General features: G+C 37.2%; 1 protein-coding gene across 1 annotated transcript; it reads left to right on the top strand.

Annotated features, from left to right (window-relative positions):
* The first annotated feature begins 201 nt into the window (after positions 1–201).
* XTH31 (xyloglucan endo-transglycosylase-related 8) lies at positions 202–1,609 on the top strand. Its single transcript, XM_078985028.1, has 3 exons — positions 202–585; positions 703–920; positions 1,047–1,609. Exons 1-3 carry the CDS (start codon positions 292–294, stop codon positions 1,405–1,407), a joined length of 873 nt encoding a protein of 290 aa, XP_078841154.1. The 5' UTR covers positions 202–291; the 3' UTR covers positions 1,408–1,609.
* Positions 1,610–14,552: the final 12,943 nt, after the last annotated feature.

Here is a 14,552-nt window from a genome sequence, read left to right as displayed (position 1 = left end):
CGATTTCAACCTGACTATCAATGATCATTCATATCCATATATCTGTCCTTCTAAAAGTGCATATAAAGACTTGGGCCCTATGCAGTTGATTGTTCTATATTTGGGCAATTTAGTAGCCGTATATATCTTCACCCATTTGCAATTTAACATGAGTGGGCCCTAACTCACATTCGGTATTCCTATTTATAGCATCATATATGCCCATACTTCACACACCCTACCTTTATTTCCTTTCCCTCCTACTCACTTCCATAGTACCACAAAGATCACCACATATTTGTCACTCATACGATGCATTTCCTCCTCCCTCTTCTTTTCATCTTTATTGCTTCTTCCTCAAGCAACTCCCAACCTTCACCTGGTTTTTACCCAAGCTCCAAAATTACAACAGTACCCTTCAACCAAGCCTACAGAAACTTATGGGGCCCTCAACACCAACGCTTCGACCAAAACTCCCTCGTCCTTTGGCTTGATAGGTCTACAGGAAGTGGCTTCAGGTCGCTCAGACAATACAAATCAGGCTACTTCGGGACAGCCATGAAGCTCCATCCTGGCTACACCGCAGGTGTCATTACTTCATTTTACGTAAGAACCCAATCTCTTCTTGTCACATAAATAAACCGCATGCATGCATGAGCTTCTCGCTTTGTGTGTTGTTTCTAGGGTTTAATGGTTGCTCTTTATGCTTGAATTGTTTCACAGCTTTCAAATGGCGAGGTTCATCCAGGGGAGCACGATGAAGTTGACATCGAGTTTCTTGGTACAACACCCGGAAAACCATATACGCTGCAGACAAACGTCTACATTAGAGGGAGTGGCGACGGAAACATCATCGGAAGGGAAGAAAAGATTCACCTCTGGTTTGATCCGACCACCGCTTTCCATAACTACGCGATCTTATGGAGCCCCATTGAGATCATGTACGTTATTTTATTTTATTCGATCATCATTTTAACTTTCTGGGCCCCACTACTAAACGGATCATAAATGCAAATAAATTGGTTGTGAAAATATAAAGATAACGTAAACGAGTGGATTGAATGCAGATTTTTTGTGGATGATGTGCCGATTAGAAGGTACCCGAGGAAAAGCGATGCGACATTTCCTTTAAGGCCAATGTATGTATACGGGTCTATATGGGATGCATCTTCATGGGCGACTGAAAATGGTAGATATAAAGCTGATTATAGGTACCAGCCTTTTTATGGTCGATACAACAATTTCAAGGTAGGAGGTTGTGCTGATAACTCACCGGCGTCGTGTCGGCCACCGTCTGGTTCTCCGGCGAGGACGGGTGGGCTGAGCCGCCAGCAAGTGGTGGCGATGCTTTGGGTTCAGAGGAACTATAAGGTATATGATTATTGTAGGGATCCCAAAAGAGACCACACGCAAACACCAGAGTGCTAAAATGGTCGTTTGAAAGAAAATTAATGGAGGCTTGAGATGTGTTCAAAGCTAATTAGCAAAATGGCACTAAAGCGTCCAAGCCTGCATTATTGAATTAGTTTTTTGTTTTCTTTGTTGTTTTTTTTTTTTTTTTCTTTGTTGTGTTGTGAATTGTCAATGAATTTCGTGGGAGTGGTTTGAGTATAATCGATAAAGATTGTCATATTTAATAAAGAAATCAAATAGGTAATCCTATTTTAAGATTAATTAGTCACTATCTTAATTTTGTCATTGGTTTATCACGAATCTTTATACCATTTTTATTCTTACACTTATAACCTTCGAAATTAATTTATGCAAGATCATAAAATAATTATTTTTATAATATAGTTTTGAGTAAATTACACGAATGGCTCCGATGGTTTTGGGTAATTTGCATGTTTGTCCCTAATTTTTTTTAATTCGGAAGGTCTCTACAGTTTGTTTTTTGTTACATGTTTGGTCTCTGTCTTACCTAAAAACATTATTTTGCCATTGATTTTTTAATTTATTTAAATAAACACACCTCCAACCCCGCCCCTCACCTTACCTTACATACCCCACCATTTTTCCTTATTTAAATAATAATCTTTTTAGTTAAAACTTTGACCAAACGTGTAACAAAAACAAACAGTAGGAACAAGCACGTAACAAAAAGAAACAATATGGATCTTTCGAGTTAAAAAAATAAGTTAGAAACAAACGTGCAAATTAACCTAAACCATAGGGGCCATTCGTGTAATTTACTCTATAGCTTTATAACTATATTTTAATTTATAAATTATTTTTCAAAAAATAATAATAATAATAAAGATGTTGGTGGCTCACTTTAACCCAATAGATTTAATTTTAAATCATTATTAAACCCGTTCGTTTGTTCTATCAAGACTCAATTATTATTATTATTATTATTATTATTATTATTATTATTATTATTATTATTATCTTTATGTTAGCTCTAATGATGATGATGATGATTGATAATTGAAAATTATTGATTGATAAACCACTTATTGAATAATTGGCTATATCTTAGAGTTGTACTAAATAAACCGATGTGAGACATGCTTGTGGGGAGCATCACCATATAAACGAGATGGATTTAGAATCACTATATAGTTGTTAGGGGTGAGCAAATTCGAACCAAAAAACCGAGAAACCGATCAAAACTGATGAAACCGAAACCGAAGCAAAACTAAATGTTAGGGCTTAAAATTTTTAAAAACAAAAAAATCGGTTTCGGTTTCAGTTTCCATCTAGAAACCGACTCATTCAAACTAATAAACCAACCCAAACATGAAACCAACAAAACGACTCATTAAAACCGATATTTACATTATATATATATATATATATATATATATATATATATATATATATATATATATATATATATATATATATATATATATATATATATATATATATATATATATATATATATATATATATAAACAAAGAATAATAAAACAACCCTAAATGTTGCACACCCCAGGTCTTCATCCTAAATAAATGCATAGGTTTTGATGTTTCAGTTTTCTATTCAAAGGTTTTAATTTTTAATTCATTATATTGGTTTTAATTACTTTTTAGCTTGTGTTAAGGTTATGCATATGAAAAATAACAAGTTAAGGTTATGAAGAATGTAGGTCATACGAAAGTCCAGAGTAATTGCATAAAAATTTACTCATATATTTTTTTACTGTTGAAGTTTTGTGCATTTCTGAAAAATAGGTTAAAACCCAGAACCCTTGAGTATATGGGTTGAACCAAGAAACCAGAAAACCCCCAAAACCGATTCTAAAAATCGAGAAATCAAACCGACCCTATTGAGTTTTGAAAACCAAAAACCGATTATTTTCGGTTTGGATCCAAAACCGACCCCTACACGACCTTAATAGTTGCTAGGATTTTAAGTCATGCCAAGGGTACTACGATTATCCTTCACATCAGGATGGTGTTAAGCTTGGGCACACCGTGAAAGAGGAGAAGAGAGAATTGTGTGTGATAGCCTAAGATAAATCGGTCAAAAAAAAAAATGGCATAAATAGGAAAACTCACTTCTCAAACTCCCAAGGGAGATGGCAATTGCCAATTGGCAACAATTATAAAGGAACTTTATTCTGGACTTGTTAATTTCTGGTCCGAGTTGCTTGGTTGCAACTTGCAACTACCGTATCAGCCCAAATTGACCGTGGCCCAAATTAAGGCCCAACGTATGGTATTGTAGCATAAAATCTTTTAATATATCCAAATATCCAATTGAGTAATAATATAATACAAATGAATTACCAGTTACCAATAATTTGTTACCACATCCACAACAAACGCCCATTAATGTTAATGACTTCACTAAATAACATGTTTTTTTTCAAGTTCAAGTACTCTTGTTGTAAGATGTATACTTGTTACTAGTATTGTGTTGATTAACTTGAATTTACATAAAATGTACACAATATTGCAAGTTGAAATACTTTCATTGTAAGAATCCGCTTGATTCAATTTTATATATTTTCAAGTTGGGAAATGAATTCTTTTTGGGTTTTAGCAAATAATTGGTTGGTCTTTATGTATATATAACCGAATAATTTTATTGGACAATTTTGAATTACATTATATGGTTCATATATTCTGATTTTTGGATTGGTTACATCAAAATGAATTATTATATTCGATTTTGGAATGGTTTTGATTATTAAAATGGTAACAACCAGTGAGTGGTATCAGATCTTCGTTCTCATTTGAGTAAAGAGTGTTCATTTGTTATCAACGTGGGATAGTCGTTTTGATGACACACACCAAGTGTTCGACAAAATCCAAAATTTGTAAATAATTTTATCAGTCCCAAGTTTTTATGTTTATTTAATATTAAGATATAAATATGCTATAGATAATTTTATTCCGGTTACAGTAACAAAAAACTAATTTACATGGTTCTCAAGTCCAAGTTAAATGTTTTGACAAAGTAAAATAACATAAGAAAAAAAAATTAATATGACAATATTCTATTTTACGGGTTTACTTAATAATTAAACTAATATAGAAAGGTTTTATAAGAGATGCAACTTAGTTATATAGGTTTAACTAATTAGGAGAGCTTTGTTTGATATTTAAACTACCAAAGGGCGTTAAATGTCATGTTAAATGTCATAAAAGGAATTCTAAAATGTAAGTAAAACAATTAAAGAGTCAAAACTATAAAGTCAAGGGGTAAATAGACATTTACATAGAAAAGTGTCATTTAATTAAGCAAAAACGGAATTCATGTTTGAACAATTTTTACTCTTCTAGATACAAGTTAATTAAGCTTCCATTTTTCTGACGAATGGGTGGTTGTCGTTTCGTGGAAACAACCGGAGACGGGTGGTTGAAGCTCTGCAGGCAAGGCAAACAAAGACAAACGATTGATACTTCCACGTTCTACGTCGCGGGATTCCAAATGGGACCTGTAAAATGGATTTGCAAGGAGTCTTTGACGCATTTGGGCAAATATCGGACATCTATATCGGTGGGAAGAAGAATCGACGTAATCAGAACTTCGCTTTTATTCGATATGCTAGTGTGAACGACACACATGGTATGGAAGTGGAAATGAATGATGTCAGATTCCGTGGAGTAACCCTACTCGCTAACCTCGCCAAATATCAAAAAGAGAGATACAATCGCAGACAGACATGCAGTGGAAAACCAAAGGTATCGAACGTCACTCCGGGGACAAAATTCGGAAGCAGGGTGTAACATCCTGAAATATCAAGAGTAGAGTTGAAGGGCTAAAAGAGTAAATTAGGAAAGAGCGACTCGGCGAGTCCATGTGTGGACTCGGCGAGTAGAGTCGCGACTTGGTCGCGTGTTAAGTGGCCGACTCGGCGAGTCAGTGTATTGGACTCGGCGAGTAGGCGCTGAGTGGAGAAAACCCTAATTCTCGGGGTTGAGCCTTATATAATGATCATTATGTCTTCCTCCCAGCCTCTTTATCACCCCTTGAGCCCCAGAAAACCCTAAATCGCGGAGAAGCACCATTTTTGAGTGGATTGGAGCTTGGAGAAGTAATGGTTGAAGGAATTTTGGGAAGATTGAAGGCTTGGAGCAAGGGGCTTTGCTTGGATTCGAATTGCATTGCAGTTGGGGCATCACTTAGAGGTAGTATCTCGTTTTTGACCTGTTGATTATGTTGTTTCTTCATTTTGGGGTTTGTGAGAAATTGTCTATGGATGAAATGGGAAGTCTAGAGGTTAGATCTGAGGTTGCTACCTCAGATCTGGAAGGGAGAAGAATCAGAGAGCATGAAAGTCCCTGTGTTGGAGTGTTTAGTGAAGCTTGCATGTCCCAAACCCTAGCCCCAATGTGCAAACGGCTTAGATCTCTTTGGATTCACGTAAAGTTTGCCACTTTACGTGATGGATGAGTGGTAGGAGGCTAGATCTATGTCTTGGAGCAGTTGCATGGCCTGGAATGCTTCGGAATGTATTTAGACCGGCGGTACTCGGCGAGTCACATGGGTGGACTCGACGAGTTGGATGAAGATGGCCTGGAACTCGGCGAGTAGGTTGAAGATAGCCGTAGACTCGGCGAGTCTGTTCTTGGACTCGACGAGTCTTGACGAAGAGTCCCAAATATTTCCTGGTTGAGTCGAGAATCGGTGAGTCAAGGGATGACTCGGTGAGTTGGGTGTGAGTGGACTCAGAGTTGTGGGACTCGGCGAGTCTCGTGGTGACTCGACGAGTTGAGTCGCGAATTGGGGAAGTTCTGATTATGGGAACTCGACGAGTCACAGGGTTGACTCGGCGAGTAGAGTCAGTCAAGGGTTGACCTAGACTGAGGACTTTGATTTCGACCAAGGGTTGGCCGTTGAGTTTTAGGGTTTGGACAGCGATGTGGCCTTTGGGCCAAGAGAGAGGTAAAATAGTCTTTTACCCATAAGAGGGTGTTATGAGAGGATTTATTCTAGCCTCGAGAGTTATATTCATGAGAGTATTTGCCTTACGTGTTAGGCGGTGGCGAGTTCGAGATTCAAGTGTGGGGATATCTGCTTTCTGCTTGCCAGGTGAGTCTTCTCACTATACTTTACCTTGAGTAGGTAACCAGAGTTATGTGATTAGAGTATTTGTATGCTATATGTACGTGATGTATTGTACTGCATTATTTCTATGTGATTTATGCTGTGCATGTTTATAGAGTTGGAACCGGAAGGTTCCCAGAGTTAGAACCTGAGGGTTCACAGAGTTTGGGTGCACGGACCCACAGAGTTATAGCCTCGAGTGGCTAATATGTGTTATGTGTGGTATTTTGGGGAACTCACTAAGCTTCGTGCTTACAGCGTTTTGTTTGATGTTTTACAGGTTTCTTTCAGTATCACGGGACGGCACCGGCTTGATTGTGCACACCATAGAAACAGTCATATTTTGGAGGATCCTGGTTTTCTATGCAAGTGAAAATGGAGTTATGTTTTGTAAATCGACTATGAATAAGATTTTAAACAAGTGTTTCTAAGAGTAAAATGATTATTTTAAATGAAAATTTTGTCTTGAAATTTACGGTGTTACACAGGGATTCGAGAACCTTTGCGCAGGTGACTGCAGGAACTAAGGTAGTTCAACATGGTACTTCCCCTCCTATACTTCTTAAAGCCAAAACTGCCATGAGTGAATGGACAAAAAAGACCCTACTGATAGGAGAAGCCCACAGTCTTGATCACATAGCTAACTTGCCAGACCACACATTCTCGCATGAATCTATAAAGTATCTTGGAGGTCTTAAGCTAGGTATTAAATTTGGTTCGTCTAAGGAAAGCTCGTGAATTCTTAGAAGACAGATCAAGGTGACATGAATGGTTCAAGTGGTTGACGATGGACATGAACAAGGAGGTACAATATGAAAGACTAGCATGGCTAAAGATTACAGGCGTTCCTCTCAGATATTGGGATACGAAAAACTTTTCCACGGTTGCTAGTAGATTTGGGAAGGTTATTATTCCATTCGAAAGCATCTTTGATAGAAAAGACCTATCCATGGGAAAGGTGGGTGTTATCACATCAATGAAGAATTGGATCAACGAAGAAGTTAAAATCGGTGTAGATGGTGTGGTCTATAGTGTTGGGTCGTTAAGTACACTGATGATTGGTCTCCCTTCAAGCCTTGCCAATTCGATAAAGTAGAAGAGGAGTCGGAATCAGAGGAAAGTGAAACCGATAATGAAGACGATGGGGTCTCTGAAACCTGGATCCCGGAGGACGACAACGATCTAGAGGAAGGAGAATTCTGTTCCGATAGAGCTCCAGAATCACAGTTGAAGAAGACGTACAGGCATGCCGAGTTTGGTAATTCCCCGGTGATTGTCGGGAACACAAAAGACGCATCGGTTGAGCTTAATGGTGTAATCCCCCAGAATGAAGTCAGCGAAGGGTCTGTAAGGGAGTCAGTTGGGATTCCCCACGTGAAGAATGTTGTATCGCCTACTGAGAATGATGGCGGCAGAATTAGGATGGACCCGGGTGATGTGGGTTTGGACTCGGCCCTAAATGCTAATGGGCTTAATGTCAATTTCGACCCATCCATGAGTTCCTCACCAGCCCCAAATAATTCCAACGCCTCCATATCTAATTCGCCTCCCAATTTTGAACGTTGCTGCACTGAGCCTAAAAGTAAGCGGAGAAAAAGAAGACGAGGTAGTCGTTCCCCTAGAAATGGTGACGCATCTTCGAGAGACAATTGCCCAATCCAAAAATCACAAGACCCTAACTCTCCTAATGGTAACGAATCGTTGGATCTCAACAAAGATCCAGTATTATCAGGATCGTCCGAGGGGTCCGGTGAGACCACATCCAACGAAATAATCCAAATGGTGGTGATTGGATCCGAAATTGGCTTCCAGATGGGGGTCGACAACCCCATCTTAACGGAAGTTGTAGGTGGAATGGGAGTCTACTCCACTAAACAATGAATTTCCTATCGTTGAATGTGAGAGGTATGGGCGAGGTGATGAAGACTTGTTGGGTTAGAAGGCTGAAAGTGAAACACAAGGCGACTTTTGTTGGATTACAGGAGACGCAGCTATCGTTCTCCTCAAGTATTGATGTTAACGGGTGCTGGGATTCGAATGCATTTGATTATGCTAGTGTTGATTCAAGGGGACGTTCTGGTGGGATGATCTCAATTTGGGATACTTCTGTGTTTCAAAATTTTGATGTTATTAAGAACCGTCATTACTTGGTGGTCTGCGGAAAATACAAGGACTCTTCTAAGAGTATCATTTTGAATATTGTTAACGTATATGGTCCTCATTTAATATCATAGAAAAAGAAGGTTTGGCTCGAACTGCTTAACATAATTAACGGGACACCTGGAACGTGGGTGGTGTTTGGAGATTTTAACGTGGTAAGGGACCCGGGGGAAAGATGTAACTCTCAATTTTGTCCATATAGTGCCTCTGATTTCAACAGATTTATCCATGATGCTAATTTAAAAGATTACAACATGGGTGGAGAAAGATTCACATACATGAGTAGAGCCAATGCCAAATTAAGTAAACTGGACAGATTCTTGACTTGCCCTAATTATCTGCGATTGTTCCCTCTTAGCTACGTAACAACTCATCCTTGTGAGCTCTCTGATCATAGTCCAATTACCCTCTTGTCTAGTGAAGCTGAAGCTGATTTTGGGCCTATCCCTTTCAAGTTCTTTAATTCGTGGCTCCTTAAAGAGGGATTTGATCAAGTGGTTAGTGATGCTTGGAATTGTTTTAGAGGGTTTGGGACCCCTGATGCATACCTGGCTGCCAAATTCAGATTCTTGAAAGACAAAATTAAGAAGTGGAGAAAAGATAGCGATCAAAAAGAAAGGCAGGAAGTAAGCGGTATATGGGACGTGGTTAAAGACCTTGAAAAGGTTGCAGAATCTAGATCACTCTCTTCAGACGAACAAAGAATATGGGCTGATGGAATAAAAAAGATAACGCAGTGGGAACGCCTGAAGGCACTCGATCTCAAACAGAAAGCGCGTATCAAATGGACCATTGATGGAGACGAGAACAGTAAGTTTTTCCATGGGTATATCAACAGCAAGAATCAAAGGAGTCTTCTTCATGGTCTTATGATTAATGGGAGGTGGACGACGGGGGTTAATGAGATCAAGGAGGAAGTATACAGGTTTTTCCACGACAAATTCACGGATGCTCACTTAGTTCGTCCCAAGTTTAGTAACCCAAACTTTAAATCAATTTCCATGATGGATGCTATTAGAATCGAGTCCCCTTTTACCCCTGAAGAAGTAAAGGTTGCGGTTTGGGACTGTGGTAGCGAAAAGGCCCCGGGACCTGATGGATTCACCTTCAAGTTCATGAAAAAGTTATGGGACACGATTAAAGATGACGTGATGAAGTTTGTGATGCATTTTGAGGAATCTGGCTCACTTGCCCGGGGTTGCAATTCTTCATTCATCACTCTTATCCCCAAGATCAAGGACCCTCTTTCTCTAAATGACTACTGTCCGATTAGTCTGATCGGGTGCTTAAGCAAGATAATAAGCAAATTACTTTCCAACAGGTTGAAGCGAGTCATTGGTGATCTGATAGGCGGTGTGCAGTCTGCTTATGTTGATGGAAGATGCATACTCGATGGTCCTCTTATGGTTAACGAGGTGTGCTCATGGGCTAAGAGAGCACATAAAAAAATTCTTCTTTTTAAAGTAGATTTCGATAAAGCATTCGACTCGGTGAACTGGCAATACCTAGACTCAACAATGGAACAAATGGGTTTTGGAAGTAAATGGAGATCATGGATCCGTGGATGCTTGAATTCGTCCTGGGCATCGATAATCATCAACGGGTCGCCAACAAAAGAATTCCCTATCTCTAAAGGAGTTCTTCAAGGTGACCCTCTTTCTTCTTACGTGTTCATTATCGCTATGGAAGGATTGAGTGTGGCCCTTAGGACGGCTTGTGACAAAGGGATCTTTAAGGGAGTTCAAATCTCGGGTAATGGTCCAATCTTGTCTCACCTCTTCTATGCGGATGACGCTCTGTTTATTGGGGAATGGTCAAGATCAAACCTAAAGAACCTAGCACGCATTCTTAGATGTTTCCACATTTCTTCGGGTCTCAAAGTTAACTTTCATAAATCGAAAGTATTAGGAATTGGAGTTGACCCAACTGAAACATCGAACTGGGCTAATCTTCTCGGTGCGTTTCGGGAAACCTTCCATTTGACTACCTCGGAGTGCCGGTTGGTGCCAACATGAATTTAATAAAACATTGGAAGCCTATAATTAAGAAGTTTCGGTCTAAGCTTTCCTTATGGAAGGCTAAATCGCTATCGTTTGGTGGAAGGCTCACATTAATCAAATCAGTTATGGGTAACCTGCCTACCTAATTTTTATCCTTATTCCAAGCTCCTGTGGGTGTAATTGAAGAAATGGAGAAGATAAGACGTACCTTCCTATGGGGTGGTTGTGATGATAAAAAGAAAATTCACTGGGTTTCCTGGGACAAGGTCCTTGCAGCCAAAGAAGATGGGGGACTTGGAGTGGGATCCATACAGGCTTTAAACATTGGATTGCTCGTGAAATGGTGGTGGAGGCTGAACAATGAAACACATTCTTTGTGGGCTAGGGTAATATCCGGTATACATAATTTGGCGAATAAACCGATCGATTATTTATCCTCACAAAGGTACGGTGGAGTATGGAATAATATCGCCAGCTTCAAAAAATCTCTATGTGAGCTTGGAATTGAGATCCACGATCTTTTTAATATTAAGATCATGTCAGGGAACAATACTTTGTTTTGGTATGACCATTGGCTTGGTCCCAGCAGCCTCAAATCAAATCAAAATACCCCAACTTATTTGAATTGGAATCAAAGAAAAGGTGCACTGTATCAGATAGGATTGGCGGATTGAATCAAAACTGGATGTGGAAAGCTAGGCATGCTGTTCGGGGGCTTGATTCTGAAGTTAAAGTCCTAATTAAAGATGTCTGTAATGTTCAATTAAACTCGGGAATAGACCAGTGGAGATGTAAACTTTCGGCGAATGGTAGGTTCTCGGTGGGCATTATTCAACAGCTTGTAGACAAGCTGAAAACCATTAACCCAGTTGCCCCTTTGATTATATGGAGTAAAGTCGTACCGATTAAGGTGATTTCTTTTGTGTGGAGAGCTGTACAACAACGTATACCAACTGCTACTGCATTGGAAAGGAGGGGTATTCCGGTCAACTCAACATTATGCAGCTTATGTATTGGAAGTTCTGAATGTGCCGACCATGTGTTGATCAATTGTCCGCTTGCTAACATGATCAGGAGCTGCATTTGGAGATGGTGTGGTATTACAAGTGAACACGAGTCTATAAAAACCATCAGTGATCTTATACACTTTGCTAGCGCATGGGGAAGGAATAAAAAGAAACGGAAACGACTTGTTGTGATCTGCTATGGCATGCTGTGGAACTTATGTCGTTTTAGAAACAAAAGATTATAGGGTATTTCAGTCCATAATGTCACGGAATGTATTAAGGCCATGACCTTCTATTGGGTTAAACATAGGGGAAATAAAGGTATATATAGCTGGAAGGAATGGTTATCATCTCCATTTCATGGCTTGTAATTTTGCATTTACTTGTATGTTTTTCTTATTCTGGTCCCTCTTCTAGTTCCTTGCTAGGGGAGGGTTCCTTTCTATAATAAAATTTGTCGTTTCCAAAAAAAAAAATTAAGCAAAAACGAGTTTGGGATATAGACCGGAAAAGTCTACGGAGCATATTGTAAAATCTATATATATATATATATATATATATATATATATATATATATATATATATATATATATATATATATATATATATATATATTTGATTTTTATGCACAACATCAGAGGCAGAACTACTAGTTAGCTGGCAACGTGTTATAACTAAAAATTTCCCGAAAAGAAGATAGGAGACAACATATCAATTGTATGTATGTCAAGGTGCTACTCCTTAAATAAATTTGTGCAACTCAAGAGCTCATGGAAAACCCTAAATCATCATGAGTTTCTTATTAGATCGGATTATAGAAGATCGAACAAGGTAGTCTTTTGGTCTCTAAAATCTATAAATTAGTTTGGACAAGTCTTTTGGTTTTTGTATTCTTGATCAGACAACTGATTTTGGATGTTGTATATCACCTGTTTTATAAAAAGCTTGAACCAAAATATATTATCTAATAGAATCAGTAACTATTTTTTCTTTGTACTATATTAGATTTTGTTATTGTATATTATAATAAACGAAAAAAATGAAATTACTCTGCGGTTTCCTATATTCAATCCCAACTAGCCTGGTTGGGATTGAATATAGCAAATCGCAGAGTAATTTCATGTATGTAATCGCACCAACGTGATCTTATGTAATGTGGTATACAATCCTTTCATCACTCTTATTAGCAACCATATGCTAAAGAATTTCATGATTTTATATAAGTTATTCTAAATTAGCAACCACATGCTAAAGAATATTATCAAATACTTCGTTAATATATATATATATATATATATATATATATATATATATATATATATATATATATATATATATATATATATATATATATATATATGATGTGTGTGTGGTATATGTTTGTATGTTCTGATGTGTGTGGTTTGTGTGTATTTTCGTTATGACTAAGAAATAGAGACATGAATGGGATCAAAAATATGGGTCACTTTTGACATGATCACAACATATGTTTATGTTTGTTATGTGTGTATGTATTAATGTAGATGATGCTCCATTTATTTGTAATATACACACGGTCTCTTTATTTGTAACGTACACACAATAGAAGTTGACTTTTAGCTGGTTTTAGTACCCAAAATCGGTATGGTATGTTGTCGAAATCTAAAAAAAAAAAAAACATATTATATGCTGCATAATTTACAAAAAAAAAAACTATGTTAATTGTTCTTCTTTGTATTTATCTTCTAATAATTGGCTTATGGGTACAAGTCATCGTTTTTTAGCTTTGTGTAGAGATTACAGTGTTTTGATGAATATAAATTGTTTATTTCATTGTTGTGTTTTTTTATTAACCTCCTAGATCATAGAGACCATAACAATTTAATGATCACAGTTTTATCGTAGAGATTACAACAATTTAATGATCATAGTTTGCAATTTGTGTTAGGTAAACTTATGTTATGTGAAAGTAAGTGAACCTTTTTTAAGTGTATATTGAAAATCAACAACATAACATAGTTGATATCATCCATTTACTACCTCAACTTACAACTAGCATTGATGTAAACATAAAATTTACAAGTGTTTTCCTTTTAGTTCATCTCTCTATATTCGTCTTGTCATAACCAGTGAAATTTTTGTGGTTAATTTGGTATTACTCTTTTATATGACATTGTTATGGTTGATTTGATTATACTCCTAGCGGAAAAAAAAATATGTTGTCCTTACCAAAAATTTATGGTCCCGCCTATGCATACCATCAAAACATATCAACATATCTTGTCCCAATTTCGAACCCAATTATTTCACTTGCCCCTACAATACCTAGATACATATATAAACCCCTTCAAACCCTAATATGGACTTATGAAAGGAAAAAAATTATAGAAATCGATAAGGAATGAAGGAGAAAACAAAAGCAGCTACATGAATAAAAAAATAAAAAATAAAAGGTTCATCTTATTTTTTTCGTTGTTATTCCAGCATAAAAGTTATGTAAGCTTCTAGGCTATGTTTGTCACATTATAGTTATCTTATTTTTGGAGTTCTTTCATATTTGTTAACCAAAAAATAGTTTATGGCCTACTTTTCTAAAAAGCTACTTAGAGCATTTCAATAAGTTTATAGAAAAATAAAATATCCTAAATTTACCATTAATTATGACTATGAGATATGATAGATGGATGTCAAAATAGTTTTCCATAATGGACACTAACATCCCCTTTGGCACATATCACGATATTGTCCATTTTGAGCTCCCAACACGAAAACTTCTTACAAGTCACTGTAACGTCTTATTTTCACAACAAAAAAAAATTGCATTTTTAATTAGGCTAAAACATCATTTTCATGAAAATAATATATTAATTAAAAAAACTATTATTTAATTAATAATTGATCAGAAGTTAATTAGAACTCATT

The sequence above is a fragment of the Lactuca saligna genome, chromosome 1 (assembly GCF_052625555.1).
Source record: "Lactuca saligna cultivar CGN05327 chromosome 1, ASM5262555v1, whole genome shotgun sequence".
Taxonomy (NCBI): Eukaryota; Viridiplantae; Streptophyta; class Magnoliopsida; order Asterales; family Asteraceae; genus Lactuca; species Lactuca saligna.
This window is presented reverse-complemented; position numbering and strand designations above follow the sequence as displayed.